Source organism: Lissotriton helveticus, chromosome 5_1, assembly GCF_964261635.1.
Source record: "Lissotriton helveticus chromosome 5_1, aLisHel1.1, whole genome shotgun sequence".
Classification (NCBI taxonomy): domain Eukaryota; kingdom Metazoa; phylum Chordata; class Amphibia; order Caudata; family Salamandridae; genus Lissotriton; species Lissotriton helveticus.
This window is the reverse complement of record NC_136065.1, coordinates 310,854,248-310,873,098: the sequence shown is the minus strand read 5'-3', so window position 1 is coordinate 310,873,098 and position 18,851 is coordinate 310,854,248. Positions and strand designations below refer to the sequence as shown.

The window sequence follows — 18,851 nt, the reverse complement described above, 5'->3', positions numbered from 1 at the left end:
AAATGAGTTTTAATAATTTTGCATTGAGATAACCAATTCAATGGTTACACATTTTTCTGTTTTTTATGCATTATGCAACACAATACTTATTTTTCAAATCCACATCACATATAAATAGACATAATCATCCGACATAACAACTTTCACTCAAAACACTCATACATAACAGCACATCAATATATACAACTTTACAACATTATTTACAATTTCCTGGTCAAAGTGAAAATTAGCACTGGAAAAATACAAATACAGATGTTTGTATGATTTGAATTCAATCCGATATTCCTAATGCTTGATGAGGGGGTCTACGCGTTTCGATAACCCCTTAATGTGGGGAAATCTCATCAGGACCATGTGCCTGTAAGTAAAGGACAAAAATGAATCAGCCTGGGGGGGGGGGAGAGAAACCCGGGGTCTGTCACAACAGTGGGGGTGGGAAAGACAATCCTACCTCTTGGGTACTCGGATTTCCTTTCAAGAAGATGTAACTGAAAACGAAAACAAAACGTCTATTTAGGCTCTGGTTCCTATAGGAATTATACACTAAGTGGTTCGCCGATTCATACGTGTATACTTACATATCTAAGCTACCGAAGTCGGTTGCGGGTTCTGGAAGTGGAAATCTGTGAAAATTAGGTAAAAAAGGGGGTTGTGAGTGCGGGACGGCGGGTGTCAGCATTAAATTCTGGACAGAGGGTGGGCCGACTTACTTGAACGGCGTGGGCGTTTACCGGAGGTGTAGTCCGGGCTCTGGGCGGCCAAGGTGGCCGCTGATGTTAGACTGAAATACAAACGGAGACCTTGATAAGATGTCGGTCAGCGCCTTGTGTGCCTTCTATGTCTAAGTTGTGGTCGCGCTGGTGTTTTACCTTTAGATTCTGGTAACGCTGACTCAATCAGGGTTTCTGCGCTGTCTCGCCTCTGTCAGTCAATGCGGGAACCAGCGTCGGCTGCACAATGTTGGAGTCCTCGCGTCTTTGCGTTTTACCCACTTCCTGGTTCCAGGGATTCTGGGAATTGTAGTATCCAATGTTGGTCGTCATGACGACGATTAGTTTAGAGGGAAACAGGTCGTATCCGACCTCGTGTAATCGACCTCAATGCCTCTGGTGGGGGAGGCAGTTCTGCAGACAGCAAAAAAGTGTTTCAAATGTGGGTTTACAAACGGTATATTTCAGAAAGTTCATTTAACCCGTTTGTCGCCGTATCAAACTTGACAATTAGCATGGCCTCGTGGCGTGACAGTTTCTCCTCAATATCTCCACCTCTGGAGTCTTTCTCGATTTTAGAAATCACTGTCCACTTAAGTTCTTCTAGTGTGTGTTCATGGTTTTTCCAGTGATTGACTAGTGGGGCAGTCGTCACATTCTTCTTTATTCGTGACTTGTGTTGGGTGATTCGACATCGCACCTCCTGGCTCGTTTTTCCAATATATAGTTTTTCACAGGGGCATCTTATGCCATATATTACATACCTCGATTTGCAATTGGTGAATTTGTCATGTCTCCAGAATTTATGTTGGTGTTCAAACACCTGTCCTTCCTCAGTGCTTGCACAACAGATGCAAGCTCCACATCTGTGGTGACCTTGGATGGGTGGTAATCCTAGCATTGTGCCAATCGTAGCTATTTTCTTTTTCATGCCTGCTCGAACTAGATGGTTGGCAACGCTTTGGTCTTTTTTGAAGGCGAAAAGTGGTTTCTCCTTTAACGTTTCATCAATGTTTTCCACCAAATGCCAGTTTTGTAGAATCGTTTTTTTAAGCTGGTTGGAGTTAGGGCAGAACGTTGATACGCATACTATCCTGTTGAGGATTGGTTTTTCTTTTTTTACTAGTAACGTTTCTCGGGGAATCCACCATACCCTTTTCATTGTTCGTTTTAACAATTTCTTGGGGTACCCTCTTTCGGCTAGGTTATCCGTCAGGTTGGAGGCGTGGAACATGTATTCGTCCTTGAAATGACAATTTCTTTTGATCCGGAGGTACTGTCCGAACGGGAGGTTTTCTTTTAGATTGCGCGGGTGGTTGCTCTTGAAGTGTAGCGCCCTGTTTCTGTCTGTCTGTTTTTTAAAAAGTGTAGTCACCAAGCCACTATCTGTGGGATAAACCTCGACATCGAGGAATGCCATTTTTACTTTCGAGAAGCTCATGCTGAATTTTATTTCTTCCGTTCTTGAGTTAAGCCACTCGTAGAATTTTTGTAGCTCTTCTTCATTCCCTCTCCAGGTGATGAAGACGTCATCAATATAACGGCTCCAGCTCGTTATATGATGGGCAAATGGATTATCCTGGTATACGAATTTTTCTTCATATAATGCCATATAGAGTACGGCTAGTTCTGGAGCGAAGGGACAACCCATAGCTACTCCGCTTACCTGGTAGAAGTATTCTCCATTGAAGTTAAAATAGTTCTTTTTGAGAGCTATAGATGCTAATTGTATTATGAAATCAGTTGGGACTCTAGTGGGTCTAGGTCTTTGATCCAGATAGAATTGGATTGCGTCCAGGCCATCACTCTGGGGAATCTGGGTATACAATGAACAAACGTCCATTGTGACCATCAAATCTTGGTTTTGTTCAAAAGAGATGGTAGGGAGTCTGTTGATGAAGTCAGATGTATCACGGAGAAAAGATTTAACCTCGGACATACAAGGTTTGAGGAAAAAATCCACGAATTTAGAGATAGGTTCAAAAAGCGACTCGCACCTGGAGACAATTGGTCTTCCGGGTGGGGCATTTATGTCCTTATGGATTTTAGGAAGGACGTAAAATAGAGGTGTTCGGGGACACGTGCATCTCAGGTATTCGAACTCTTTTTTGCCGATAAACCCATCTATTAGGCCCTTTTCCAACATGGGGTTCAGCTGTTGCTGTAATTCAATAGTGGGGTCTTTCTGTATTTTTCTGTAGCATCTTGGATTGTTAAGTTGGCTCATAACCTCTGTTATATATTTTTCAGTGTCCCATACCACGATTGATCCTCCTTTATCCGCCTGCTTTATTATAACTGACGTATCTTTTTTTAGATCTTCCAACGCACTTTTTTCTGCTTGTGAGATATTAAATCTAGTCCAACTGCGTTTGCCTTCCATTTTAGTTATAGCTGATAGGATTGTTTTTTCAAAAGTCAGGACTTCCTTTGCAATTTTGTTTCCTGGTGGGCAAAAAGTTGACTTTTTTCCAAGTCCTGTAACTTCTGCTTTTGGATTAAACGTTGTTAAGGCAAAGAATGATTTTAATTTGATTTTGCGGCAGAATTCCAGTGCCTCCATTTTCATTTTCACAAAATCGAACACGCCCACGTTACAACCAACCATGGGAAATGTCGACCCGGAGGCAGAACTACAAAACCTGGTAGTGTCTCCTATCTTCAATTTGTCTAATAAAATCTTGACCCCAGCAGAAACTAGTATTTTGGAAAAAGGGCTCTCTTTTGTCCCTACGCGACACACTAATTTTGTGAAAATGAAAATGGAGGCACTGGAATTCTGCCGCAAAATCAAATTAAAATCATTCTTTGCCTTAACAACGTTTAATCCAACAGCAGAAGTTACAGGACTTAGAAAAAAGTCAACTTTTTGCCCACCAGGAAACAAAATTGCAAAGGAAGTCCTGACTTTTGAAAAAACAATCCTATCAGCTATAACTAAAATGGAAGGCAAACGCAGTTGGACTAGATTTAATATCTCACAAGCAGAAAAAAGTGCGTTGGAAGATCTAAAAAAAGATACGTCAGTTATAATAAAGCAGGCGGATAAAGGAGGATCAATCGTGGTATGGGACACTGAAAAATATATAACAGAGGTTATGAGCCAACTTAACAATCCAAGATGCTACAGGAAAATACAGAAAGACCCCACTATTGAATTACAGCAACAGCTGAACCCCATGTTGGAAAAGGGCCTAATAGATGGGTTTATCGGCAAAAAAGAGTTCGAATACCTGAGATGCACGTGTCCCCGAACACCTCTATTTTACGTCCTTCCTAAAATCCATAAGGACATAAATGCCCCACCCGGAAGACCAATTGTCTCCGGGTGCGAGTCGCTTTTTGAACCTATCTCTAAATTCGTGGATTTTTTCCTCAAACCTTGTATGTCCGAGGTTAAATCTTTTCTCCGTGATACATCTGACTTCATCAACAGACTCCCTACCATCTCTTTTGAACAAAACCAAGATTTGATGGTCACAATGGACGTTTGTTCATTGTATACCCAGATTCCCCAGAGTGATGGCCTGGACGCAATCCAATTCTATCTGGATCAAAGACCTAGACCCACTAGAGTCCCAACTGATTTCATAATACAATTAGCATCTATAGCTCTCAAAAAGAACTATTTTAACTTCAATGGAGAATACTTCTACCAGGTAAGCGGAGTAGCTATGGGTTGTCCCTTCGCTCCAGAACTAGCCGTACTCTATATGGCATTATATGAAGAAAAATTCGTATACCAGGATAATCCATTTGCCCATCATATAACGAGCTGGAGCCGTTATATTGATGACGTCTTCATCACCTGGAGAGGGAATGAAGAAGAGCTACAAAAATTCTACGAGTGGCTTAACTCAAGAACGGAAGAAATAAAATTCAGCATGAGCTTCTCGAAAGTAAAAATGGCATTCCTCGATGTCGAGGTTTATCCCACAGATAGTGGCTTGGTGACTACACTTTTTAAAAAACAGACAGACAGAAACAGGGCGCTACACTTCAAGAGCAACCACCCGCGCAATCTAAAAGAAAACCTCCCGTTCGGACAGTACCTCCGGATCAAAAGAAATTGTCATTTCAAGGACGAATACATGTTCCACGCCTCCAACCTGACGGATAACCTAGCCGAAAGAGGGTACCCCAAGAAATTGTTAAAACGAACAATGAAAAGGGTATGGTGGATTCCCCGAGAAACGTTACTAGTAAAAAAAGAAAAACCAATCCTCAACAGGATAGTATGCGTATCAACGTTCTGCCCTAACTCCAACCAGCTTAAAAAAACGATTCTACAAAACTGGCATTTGGTGGAAAACATTGATGAAACGTTAAAGGAGAAACCACTTTTCGCCTTCAAAAAAGACCAAAGCGTTGCCAACCATCTAGTTCGAGCAGGCATGAAAAAGAAAATAGCTACGATTGGCACAATGCTAGGATTACCACCCATCCAAGGTCACCACAGATGTGGAGCTTGCATCTGTTGTGCAAGCACTGAGGAAGGACAGGTGTTTGAACACCAACATAAATTCTGGAGACATGACAAATTCACCAATTGCAAATCGAGGTATGTAATATATGGCATAAGATGCCCCTGTGAAAAACTATATATTGGAAAAACGAGCCAGGAGGTGCGATGTCGAATCACCCAACACAAGTCACGAATAAAGAAGAATGTGACGACTGCCCCACTAGTCAATCACTGGAAAAACCATGAACACACACTAGAAGAACTTAAGTGGACAGTGATTTCTAAAATCGAGAAAGACTCCAGAGGTGGAGATATTGAGGAGAAACTGTCACGCCACGAGGCCATGCTAATTGTCAAGTTTGATACGGCGACAAACGGGTTAAATGAACTTTCTGAAATATACCGTTTGTAAACCCACATTTGAAACACTTTTTTGCTGTCTGCAGAACTGCCAACCCCACCAGAGGCATTGAGGTCGATTACACGAGGTCGGATACGACCTGTTTCCCTCTAAACTAATCGTCGTCATGACGACCAACATTGGATACTACAATTCCCAGAATCCCTGGAACCAGGAAGTGGGTAAAACGCAAAGACGCGAGGACTCCAACATTGTGCAGCCGACGCTGGTTCCCGCATTGACTGACAGAGGCGAGACAGCGCAGAAACCCTGATTGAGTCAGCGTTACCAGAATCTAAAGGTAAAACACCAGCGCGACCACAACTTAGACATAGAAGGCACACAAGGCGCTGACCGACATCTTATCAAGGTCTCCGTTTGTATTTCAGTCTAACATCAGCGGACACCTTGGCCGCCCAGAGCCCGGACTACACCTCCGGTAAACGCCCACGCCGTTCAAGTAAGTCGGCCCACCCTCTGTCCAGAATTTAATGCTGACACCCGCCGTCCCGCACTCACAGCCCCCTTTTTTACCTAATTTTCACAGATTTCCACTTCCAGAACCCGCAACCGACTTCGGTAGCTTAGATATGCAAGTATACACGTATGAATCGGCGAACCACTTAGTGTATAATTCCTATAGGAACCAGAGCCTAAATAGACGTTTTGTTTTCGTTTTCAGTTACATCTTCTTGAAAGGAAATCCGAGTACCCAAGAGGTAGGATTGTCTTTCCCACCCCCACTGTTGTGACAGACCCCGGGTTTCTCTTCCCCCCCCCCCCCCCCAGGCTGATTCATTTTTGTCCTTTACTTACAGGCACATGGTCCTGATGAGATTTCCCCACATTAAGGGGTTATCGAAACGCGTAGACCCCCTCATCAAGCATTAGGAATATCGGATTGAATTCAAATCATACAAACATCTGTATTAGAATTTTTCCAGTGCTAATTTTCACTTTGACCAGGAAATTGTAAATAATGTTGTAAAGTTGTATATATTGATGTGCTGTTATGTATGAGTGTTTTGAGTGAAAGTTGTTATGTCGGATGATTATGTCTATTTATATGTGATGTGGATTTGAAAAATAAGTATTGTGTTGCATAAAAAACAGAAAAATGTGTAACCATTGAATTGGTTATCTCAATGCAAAATTATTAAAACTCATTTGATTGATTCTGGAAAAAGAATTCCCCAAGAGTTACTGTTTTGCTTCAGTTATTCGAGTGATAAGTAAGGATCACAATAAAAATAGGTTGGCAATATTGGTGCTCGTGCTGGTTTGTAGTTATCTCTTTTTTCCAGCTTCTCATTTGCTTCTGGCAGCTGCTGGGTGCAGTGGTTTCCCTCGTCTTGTCAAGATTTTGACACGACAAGCTGTTCATGAGATGTGAGCCCCTACAGTTTAGTACCTCCTGGTAACCTACTGTCGATGTCCGCTCATTTGTAGCCCGAGCACTCTTGATGTTTGAAACCAGCGGGAGTGGTAGGTAACTGGTCTCACTTTGAAGTGGGCCCAGCACAACCCATGTGCCGATCACAAGTACCTGCTACCCACAGGAATTAAACACTGGAACTTGGACGCAGATCCAATTTGCATTCCTAAATCCAGTTTTTTATGTGTTTGTGTATTTTTTTATGTGGCTGGGAATCATTTCTTTAAAGGGATTTTTGGGGGTTTGTCAAACATTTTTGTACTTCGTGACCAGTTTGGTAGATTCTCTGCCAAGTGGCCTAAAACAGAGTTGTTCCCCATGAGACCATGTGCTGGTATAAAATTCGAATGTGTGACTTGGTAACATTCGTTCACTCTGCCCTGTTTTTAGTGATCTGCCCTCAGTAGCCCATAAACCCCCTAGAGGTCTAGTATATATTTACAATGCTGTTCTTTGTGGGTCGACCATACAGTATCTCTCATACTTAGCCCCCAAACTGAGTGAGGGTAGCTACTTCCCACTCATCTCAGGCTGAGTGGCGGTTTTTGCAAAACGTATACAGAGAGGGGCATATGCCTTTATGCACCTGCCCCCGAAGGGAAACTGCCTACAGGCTCCCTTTTAAGCGTGTGCCTATTCTCCCATAACTGGGGCCCCTCCGTATCCCTGTGTATCTCATGCTTTAATTGGGCAACCACTGTAAGGATGAGACTAGACTGCAAGAACCTGAACTAGGCACAGTCCACAGACGACAACAGTGCCGTATTCAAGCTCGAGTTGGAGAACAGACTCTGCTGCCACGAGGAGGCAATGGAGTGGGTCTGTTATTGATACAGATATTATGTCCCTGACTTGAAAATGCTTTGCCACCCGGCCCGTTCGTTCTGGTTTTTCGGGCCTGCCCTGTTTTTCTCTCCAGTGAAAGCTACAGTCTGCAAGTGCCATGGATTTGCTTCTCGTGGTCACCCCCCTGTTCAGCAGTAGTGTTTGAATTAGCTAAGAGTCGTTCAAAACAAACCCGGTTCTTAAGTGAGCGGGCTACAGCCTCTTCGTAGAGAACTATTATGTGGCAGTTCTGGTAGCGAGACTGCTGTGCAGGAGCACCGTCCTTTCTCACTGTACCCCGCGGGGGTGGCTGCCCATTGGCTCTTTCTTTTAAAGGTCCGTCCAATCCCCACAATTGGAATCTTTGCCTAGCCTTGCGTGGGACACCTATGACGTGAATATTTTGTGTCTTCCTAGCGGCCTAGTCTATTGGGTGATGGTGTCCCCTCTCTTTTCTTGAAGTGTATTCTTCTTTGTGTGAAATCTGCCCCTTCTGTATTTTCCTGGATGTGTAAAATGGATGCAAAAAATGTGTAGAATATGTAAAAATGAACTTGTAAAACAACAGAATAATGAGGAAACACTAATAAAAAATGGACCTCATAACGCATAATTTGCGTTTCTTGGTGTAAAATTAAGTACATCCTGCCACATAATTTGGTCCTCTCCTGCTGTATAATTCCAGTGGCCCTATCTTCCTCCATGTCGGTTTTCGCCATCTCTCATGTATCTTCTGTCCCGATTTCCCGGTCCCTTTTTCTCTTTCATTACTCCATTTTTCGGCACGCTTCCCAATCTATCTACCACCTGCTTTCTCCCCGCCCACGCCCCCGTCCCTCTCGCACCCCCTAATAGTTTAGACATTATTGTGATTAACGCCCCCTGACACTGCTGCTTTCTGACAGACTGGTATTAAAAGTCAAACTAATAGCCACCAATCTGCTCCCGTGAGGTTCTTAATGGAGCTGAGAGGTGAGGCTGGTGGGGGGAAGGGGGAGGGGAGGAAGGCTATGGAGCACCCCTCAGAGTGACTGGTGGGTGTCTTTGATGGGTGGGTGATGGGCTTGCGGTTTCCTGATAGAAATAGTGGGGTTGGAAAGCGCTCCCTGCTCCTCTCAGCCTTTGGCAGGCATGAGGGACATCTGTGTGTAAGGATACAGGACGGACCTGTGTTTTAGGATACAGGACGAACCTGTGTTTTAGGATACAGGACGAACCTGTGTTTTAGGATACAGGACGAATCTGTGTTTAAGCATACAGGACGAATCTGTGTTTAAGGATACAGGACGAATCTGTGTTTAAGGATACAGGATGTATCTGTGTTTAAGGATACAGGATGAATCTGTGTTTAAAGATACAGGATGAATCCATGTGTAAAGATACAGGATGAATCTGTTTTAGGATACAGGATGAATCTGTGTTTAAGGATACAGGATGTATCTGTGTTTAAGGATACAGGATGAATCCATGTGTGAAGATACAGGATGAACCTGTGTTTTAGGATACAGGATGAACCCGTGTTTTAGGATACAGGATGTATCTGTGTTTAAGGATACAGGATGAATCTGTGTTTAAAGATACAGGATGAATCCATGTGTAAAGATACAGGATGAATCTGTTTTAGGATACAGGATGAATCTGTGTTTGAAGATACAGGATGAATCCATGTGTAAAGATACAGGATGAATCTGTTTTAGGATACAGGATGAACCTGTGTTTTAGGATACGGGATGAACCTGTGTTTTAGGATACAGGATGAACCTGTGTTTTAGGATACAGGATGAGCCTGTGTTTTAGGATACAGGATGAGGGTTAGATTTTGCCAGTAGCAGTGGAGGGATGCTTTCCACTGCCCCAATCCAATGTGCAGTAGTAGGCGTAGGGCCGGGTTACCTGTAGCTGGATTTAAAGCTGTCGCGAGAATGCTTTTTTGGAAAGGTCAGTTGTATCAACGATACATTAAAGGGATCCCTTGTAATCAACGTAGAGGAAAATTATTCACAAAAAGTTTCAGTGTATGAGTTTGTTTGTCGTCAGCATCTCTGTAGCTCGCTTCAGAGCTCAAATTATAGAATAATACATTAATAAATAAGGGCAAGGGCTGTGAATTTTTTTTTTTTACCATCCTGCCGCGGCACGGCCAGGTGCCGGGGTTCCTGAATACAAAGGCTGCCTGTGTCTTGAGTCCACCCGTGCCTCTTTCCACCCCCAGCCTGCACTTCTGTCTTTGTCTCGTGCTTGTATATTATTTTCCATCCTTGTTTTCTCCCTTTATCTCGGTTTCCGTATATTTCGCTTTCTTCTACCTCTCTTGACATTCTCTATTGCTCTAGGATTTTCATTGACTGCTTGTGTTTTGTTAGTGAAGATTTGTCCAGTGTAATTTTAACAATGGTTTTTGTTGGTTACTGTAAAAGATCAAATGTGGCCAGTCCAGTCATCGTGAGGCTCAATGGAGCACGGGGTGATACAGGAGGATGCAGTCCCTTAAAAAATACATTTGTGCCGTACACTTCTTTAGGTGAGGTGACCAAGATCAAAAACCTCCTGTGATTCTGGGCAAATCACTTAATCTCCCCGTGCCTAAAATGAAAGTGTGTCCTCATGTAACGTAACTGGAAAATATGTAAAGCGCTCTGGTACCTGATTCGGTTCGGGTCTAGTTTGCGCTATATAAAACTCTGCAAAAAAAAAAAAGATGATAGCCAGGGACTCTGATGAAGGAGACGTGCATGGGTGTTCCAAGTTAAGGAGGAAGCCCAGAATCCACATGAAACTCCCACATATGATCTTTCAGGTCTGGGATATATATATATATATATATATATATATATATATATATATATATATATATATATATATATTTATATATTCCCGCTCCGATAGTCTCCCATTCAAAGGAAAGAAAATCCGGCACTCACATGAGAAGTGTTAGGTTCCGTTATTTAATTTAAACACTCAGCAGACAAACGCGTTTCGGTTTTCCTTCGTCAGTGTCTACCATTGACACGGAAGGAGGCAGACTTAAAAAACATTTCGTCATACTTGGCATGTACATAGAAATTGGACTACCGTTTTTACCCCGTGAGCAGTAAACTTCACATTGTCTATTACAGTTTCATTATAAATCATTTCTGAACATTACCACAGGCGATATAGTTTAAAATTCATTTCATATGGAATTTATAAACAATTATTTCTAGTCATTTTAAATAATTAAATAAAAGCCAGAATCACTATATGACATCATGTTTTTTACACGTGTGAGTTTCTTAGCGCCCTGGTGCCAGTGCATGCAGAGCTACTGTTTCAGATCGCCCTTGTTGGTGATACATGAGTTATTAAGCCATGGATCGGCATTTCTCACAGGGTATGGTATGGTTTGGACAGGGGTTTATCTTTTCATATTCTATGTTTTTCCTAAATGAGATGATAATTCCTCATTCCTATTTAAACCCATGGGAGCCTTCGTTTGTAGGTCTATTATATAGCGGGACTCTAACCTCCACAGCCTCCGCAATCTGTCTCCACCCCTTGGGTCTACAGGTACATGATCCAGTGCAAAATATTGCAACAGTTCTCTTTTGCTATTGTGCGTCATGGCAAAGTGTTTCGCTACGGGGTAGTTGAAATCTTTATTCATGATCGCACGTTGATGTACCCGGCTGGGTATGGGTTGAAAAAGACTGGAGCTGCAATTTTCAAACGCGATACACCGACGCGTTTTTACGGCACCCAACACAGAGTGACCCTCGAGATCGGTGTAAATTGGAGCCATAAGATATATATATATATATGACCAAGACAGCGGAGGCTGTCGAAACGCGTTGTTTTTTGTCTTAATTTTTGACACATATGGATTGAAAATAAAAACGGATTTCAAGTAAACCTGGTGGATTAATCTTGGATTTTGTCGCGACTCCACGACACCCTTTGCTGAAGGAATCCTTGGTTTTGAATATATATATATATATATATATACACACACACACACACACACACACCCAATGTGATCAAGGCATGTTCTAAAAGAAAGAAGGCCGAAGGTGTGCTATGGCAAGTATGGGGCCAGGTCATGGTGTCGCAAATAGTTGACCTACAGGCGCCGGCCTCTAACTGCTATGAAGCACGTACCCATGCTGTAGTGGCCCTGGTCCTGTGTTAGTGGATAGCTGGTCCTGTGCTCAGCTGTAGCATGTCCAATAGACTAGTGTTTTTTATTGTTTTGGGCATTCGGTCATTGGGACCTTTGAATACAAAAGAGAAAAACATTAATTGAAATACTAACCGAACAAAATGAACTAGGAAAGAAAATAACTGGAGCTATCACATCCTCAAATATCTATGATGAGAAGAATGTAGAACGGAAAGTGGATGTAACAAAAGAGGATCTGAAACCCCTCCTCCAGAAAAATCAACACCTGCTATAACTCTTGTTAAAATGTAAATCTTAGTGGCTATTGTGTTGTTCAGTCTTTTCAGTTAATAGGCATTGAATTATGAATGATATTGCATAATGGTCCGTAGTTAATTGATTAAACTATAATTAATGTATTAGACTGCAATCCCAACTGAGAATGAGAGCCTGGCCGTAAGAAAAAAAGGAGGAAAAATAAGAGTATCCCCAGCCACACAGTAAAAGGTTGTTTTGTGGAAGCACATATCTTGGAAACTGCCTTATTAGCTTCATCAAAAGTCTTCAATGTTGCGGCCAGGGCAGTAATGTTTGCACTTCAAATTTTTTAGGCTGTCCTTAACAAAAAGCTGAACATTTGGCGTTATTTCTGGGAAACGGTCTCCTATAAACAGAGACTAGGTCCTCAAGGGATCTTTGGATTGAACTGACTTTAGAATTCATCAAGAAAAATCGTCCTGCTCTTGGAATACCATCCGTACTCTAGGAGAATGTGAGCAGTCTTTTCTATCGACTTCCCATTGCAAGGTATAGGTTGATCAGGTGCGATAAACATGCCGTGCTGCATTTGACCGCAAAACCCATCAACTTTGTCTGGCATTATAGTATGACTAGAGTATCAGCTCAGTCAGCTGGATGTTGACTCTACTAACTGTGCTAACAACATCTGCAGCTGAGATTTTTACAGTTTCTCCTGTGACAATCCCGGACTCAATTTTTCTCACCATTTCTGACCATAGTATGTGTGTGAGGTGGCGATCAAGTCCATTTTTGCTTTGGACATACATGGTATGTAGAGCAGAATTCCTCTTTGAAATGCATGAACAACATTATTCCCTGAGCAGTCCTGCACTTTTGCCTTCCTGGAGGTGATGTAGTGAAGGTTATCCCTAAACAGGTAAAAGTCTCAAATATTTGTAGGTATCGCCGTTTCAACCTTTTTTTCTTTTTGAGCCCAACACCATTACCATGCTTTCTCCTTTGTTGAGTAAAATGCTGTTCTTCTTGCATTAATTTTCAGTATGTAACTGCAGTGGCTGGAGGACATTCAGGGTTCGCACCAGTAGCGCAGACTCGTGAGCATAAAGTAAGATTCGGACTGGTTTGTTCCGAATTTTCGGTGTTTCAGGGACTTTGTTCAAAACTTCCTCTGGGAGGTTATTTATAGAGATGTTAAAGAGTAAGGTGGCCAATAAGCATCAGGGCATGGTCAGCTTTTCATTCACTCCATGCCTCACCTGCAAGGCTGTGTATATATGTAGCTTCTTGATCAGTAAGGCCAAGTAGTGGATCGGAGAAATGTTTCTACCTTTGCCCATAGTTTGTTCCAGTTGATGTGGTTAAAGTAGGCAAGAAGTCAAGGAAAGCTGCATAAAGAATGTTTTTTCACAAATGTTGATGCAAAACTTTGGGGGAGCGAAAGCCTGGTCAATGATAGTCACTTTGTTCAACATCTCAATTGCCACAGCCACCTTCCTTCGAGGACTGTAAACATGCAGAAGTCCACGCCCTATTACAGGAACTATCGGCAGACTCCAGTGAACTCAACAGCTACCGACTGATCTGCCTGCTCCAGTTCCCGGCCATAGTATTAGAAAAAGCCATCAGCCAACAACTCTCTTCACATCTGAAACTGAACCTTCTACTCGACTCCTACCAATCCGGATACCATAGCACAGAGACAGCCCTTATCGCGGCTACCAATGTCATCTGAGCCGTACTCGACCTAGGAACGACTGCGGCTCTAATCCTCCTAGACCTCTTGGCAGCCTTCAGTACGGTCTCCCGCCACACACTCATCACAAGGCTGCACAAAATAGGCTTTGAAGGAGCTGCTCTCAGATGTAACATCTCTTTCCTCACTGGAAGAACGCAAAAAGTCTGCCTTCCCCCCCATCACTTCTGAAACCAAGGACATCTGTGGAGTACCCCAAGGATCCTTGCTCAGTGTCACCCTCTTCAACAGTTATATGCCACCTCTGGCCAGCATCCCCAAAACCCACGGACTCAACATCATATCCTACTCTGATGGCACACAACTCATCCTCTCCGAGATACCACCATCAACAAGACCACCATCAACAAGACCAACTTCCACAGCTGCATAACAGACTTCGCCATCTGGATTAAGGACAACGGTGTGAAGCTCAACACGTACAAGACAGGTATTGATTTTCAGAAACGAAACCTTCTCTTTGGATGCATCCTGGTGGATCTGAGAACTTGGACCTACTCCTACCCCCACTAACCATGCTAGGAACCTAGGCATCATTCTGGACATGACAATTGAGATCAATTCTGTCTCCTACTCCTGCTTCTTCATCCTCTTGAAAATTCCACGAATCATGCAGATACACCGTTACCCAGGCACTCACCTCCACCCAACTGGAGTACTGCAACGTTCTCTAAACGGGGTTCACAACTGACCACCTCCTTCGACTACAGACCATACAGAGTGCCGCTGCCAGATTCGTTCTGGATCTCCCTAGACGAACCCACATCACCCCCTACCCAGGCGACTACACTGGCTCAAGCTCCTGATCCATGCATACACGGCTCTACTCAACTGCGGACCTGCCTACTTGAACTACTACCTAAACTTCCATCAGACACCCCCGCCCTACGTCCCTTTCTATAGCCTTCAACCCCCACATCCGACGTAACAAATGCAAAGGTTGCTCCATCTGCTACCTAACAGCGAAGAAATTGAACAAGCTACCCATTCATCTAAGGACCTCCCTGTCTTTTCCAGATTTCGGTAAGTGCCTGAAGACCTGGCTAATCAACTGGACCCTGCCATCGCCTGGGTAACCTCACAGGTGACAACAAGCGCTCGCTGTACAAATCCACTGATTGTTTGGGATGGATTCTTCCTTGGTACATGATCAGGACACTGCCTCCTTCCCATTTCTGCATGTTTTTTAGGATAATGCTGGTAAAAAAGTTTTTGCTTCTGCGTCTACCAGGCTGATAAGCCTGTATGATTTTCTGAATGTCATCTTTCCCTTCTTACAATTAGCACAATGATCTATTTAGTCACAGTGTGTGGAAGGTACAATTTTCAGAGCAGGAGTGGATGAGCTTCCTTAATATTTTTACCCACCAGTCTGGAAAGCATTTGAACAGTTAATTCTGGAAAACCTTTGGCCAGGGGGCCGTTCCAATTTTCAGTCTGAAAACATTTTTGTTTTTTAAAGTAATTTTTATTTCAATTAAATGCTCTTACTCAATGGATTTCAGAAGTTCCAATGCATCTGACCTAGTGCTCACATTTCTTTTGGTCAAAGATTCTTACACAACTTAATGTTGGAAAGCATTCTGGATGTGAGTGACCCAACTAGCTTGGAAGTTTCTCAGCTCATATGTCACTATCCTTTCTGAAGATACACAGGAAACCAGGTTCCGGAAGCGTTTTGTTTCAGTATTCATTGCTACTTGGTGAATTTCTTTGCGTTTCATGTGGAAGAATCCCAATGTCTTTCTACTAGGGTCTTAAATGCTTTCCTTAGGTGTGCGTTGTCAGTTGAAGAGTGTGTCTTTTCTACTACAAACATCTCTTTTCGATTTATTGGGCACTCATGAATCAGTTAATTAATAATTCATTATTGTGCTTTTTGTTATGTCTTTGGGTATGGAATCTCCTGGGCACTTTTCATGTTCATTGGGCAAACAAGACTCTCAGCAGTGATTGATCGAGGAGCAAAAGTCTGATTGTCTTTATTTTTTTTGTGGATCTTTGCTGAGTCGTGCAGTTTCTGCTAGACTTATCCACTCCCCCATGGCATCTATATAAACTCCCACATAATAATTTTCTTCCTTCTAGAATTACAGTAGAATTTCCCGGCATACCTGCAATGTTTGTCCTTTGCACAGGGCAGTTTTTAGGGGTCGCGCCTGCGATTGCAGGGAGAAGCCCTGCTATTGCAAAGCGAGCCTATAGTGATCGATTCTGCTTTCAAGGACTAAAGAGGAGAGGACAAGAGACTGGCACGCGCACGCAGCCTGCCGGAATCTGATCAGGTCGCGCGCGTGAACACGCGCTCTGATTCCGGCAGGCTGTTCACACGTACACAGACACACGTACACAGACACACGTACACAGACACACGTACACAGACACACGTACACAGACACACGTACACAGACACACGCGCGCGCAGACATATGCAGACACATGCGCACACACACAAACATGCACCCCACCACTCACCGGGCTCTTTCTGGTACAGGCTCCGAAAATGTGGGACTCTCCCTCGGGCTAGGGAGCCCCGCGTCACCACTGCTCCTCTGACCGGGCACTCCGTGGGCGCGGGCTTCCAGCAGAAATCGGAAGTCCCGCCCCACGGCAGGTTTCGGAAGTGCACGCGCACGTCTCTTCCTGCTTCCGCTCATTCCGCTCTCTCGCCCTGGGGTCGCATATCTGGTATGGGTTTTACCTTGTTTTACAATAGCAATCGTTTTTATTTTTATTTATGTAATGCGATTTTGTATAGCGCGAACTTTACCCGAAGGTGTTGCTCTCTTGTAATTAAATGTACTCGCTTGCGTCTCTTGCCCGTTTCTGTGTTTCCCGCTATGGAGTTGCTGCCACGGAGCTCGCAGGAGTTCGCCTCGGCCCAATACTGGGAGCGATTTTTCCGTCGCCGGGGTACACGCGCCTTCGAGTGGTTTGGAGGCTACACTGAGCTTTGCGGGGTGCTGCACAAGTACATCAAAACGAGGGACAAGGTGTGTTCCTAACCCCAGAGACTTTTGCTTGTATTCTGTCATCGTGTGCTGCCATTTCTGTTAAAAATCAGGATAATACTATGCAAGCGCTACTCACTTTTCCTACCACGAAATGGTCCTGTTGGCACATTTTTCTCCCTCATTTGTTTTACGATCCCCCTCAAACCCAACAGTCCCTGTTTCTCATTCAATACATCGTGCTATGCGCTGCCTCAAGGTTTCTTTCCTTCAGTGCGCTGTACAGTTAAAAATGAAAACCCAGAATTGTGAAGCAGGAATCAAGTCACATGTGCGGCCGGATCCCCCTGTCTGATGTTTCTTACTCTCTACCATCAGTTCTGTGGTCTAGTCAAAGGGTAGCCTGTCCTGAATAACTCATTTTTATTAGATCGAGCATTACAGAAAATACAGCTGTCTGTCCGGTTTCAAAAGTCATATTGCAGCGGACTTACCAAGAATATACAGGTGCTCGGAGGCTGCTCAATGCTAAACATTATTTGGCTTCCCAGATTTTCGTTTGCCGGTACCTTATTCGTGTCCCAGTTTGTCAATCTTGTTCTTATCAAAATCATGAGATTGTGAACACTTTTGAGTCTCCCACTGAATCTTGCGTTATGAAGCGGAGTCCGGTCATCTATTTGGATTACAATGTAATCAGTAAGGGAGGATACTCTATCATTGCAAAAATTATGAAGTGTTCTGATTCTCCTTGCCTACCCTAAAGAATGCAGAGATCATGCCTACTCTTGAACAAAAGTTTTCCAGTGTCCTTTCTTTTTGATTTTTTTCGTGAATGTTACGCTACGGATTGGAGCTCCAAGGGGTTGTTTTGCTTCCTTGAGGTCTTCGTCAACCCCTCCAAATTTGCCTTGCTTGGCATAAAAAATTCCCTCTATGATGACTTGGTTAGTGCCAGCAAGTTGCTTTTTATGTAGCTTTTGAGTAGAACTAGATTTCCAAATCCCTTTAATTTAGCGGATTTTATGACCTTAACAAAAGAGCTATGGAGAAGAATGATCTATTACAACAGGGCTTGGGTGGTTGTTCGCACATGGGTCCTATTTAGCCAGCAGATCTGAAAACATTCGGAGGTTTGCCCAACTTAGTCTGTTTTTGGTATGACAGTGGTTTCAAATTCTTGTAGCTTCCACTGGGTTAGTGACCATGATTCCTGCAGTAAGATGACATGATATAACCAGCTTCAGATTATTTTGTGTGTGCGTTTGAGGCCTTCTTCTCAAGGCCAGCTATATTCTAGGAGACACTTTTTATTTTGGGGGTTGGTCAGGCTTGTGCTTTAGGACCTAGCCCAGTATCTTTGCAATCAAGCTACCCATGGAGGTACAAGCTAGTTAATGTTCAGTTTTTCTGTCTACCCTCATGAGTCCAAAACGGCTGTATACCAGATCTGTCACAGATGTACACGTTTTTTGGCTATCGATAACGGACTCACTTAATCCTTCATTCTCATTCTAGGAAAATCCAAGGACAAAACATCCCGAAAATCAGATGGTGACAGCAGCAGCGAGGAGGATCTCTCGGACATGAGCAGCGAGGATGAGGGCCAGTATGAGGTCGAGGATGATGACGAGGGCGATTTCTCAGGAGAATCAAACTCGGAGGGTAAGAAGACTTTCTATCCAGCGGTGCATTGCAGAGATAGGAGTGTCTGTCTGTGGCCTAAAATTGAAGTGTCCTAGGTCTCATTGTAGTATCTACCTAGCCATGCCAAAGCGTGCCTGCAGTGTTTGGAGATATCCCTGATCGAACCATGAATAGTAACGTGTTGTGTAGTGTTGTGTAGTGTATGTATGTATGAATGGATGAAGTATGTGTACACATCTAAGCACAACCCTCTCGACAAAGTTACGGAG

At 43.4% G+C, this 18,851-nt stretch overlaps 1 protein-coding gene across 1 annotated transcript in view; it reads left to right on the top strand.

The window, feature by feature from the left end:
• Positions 1-18,851, top strand: part of NOC2L (NOC2 like nucleolar associated transcriptional repressor) — a 492,322-nt gene that overhangs the window by 458,259 nt on the left and 15,212 nt on the right. The window contains exon 18 of the mRNA XM_078642345.1: positions 18,454-18,600. Within this exon, the coding sequence (XP_078498471.1) occupies positions 18,454-18,600 (147 nt within the window). The remainder of the gene's footprint in view (positions 1-18,453; positions 18,601-18,851) is intronic.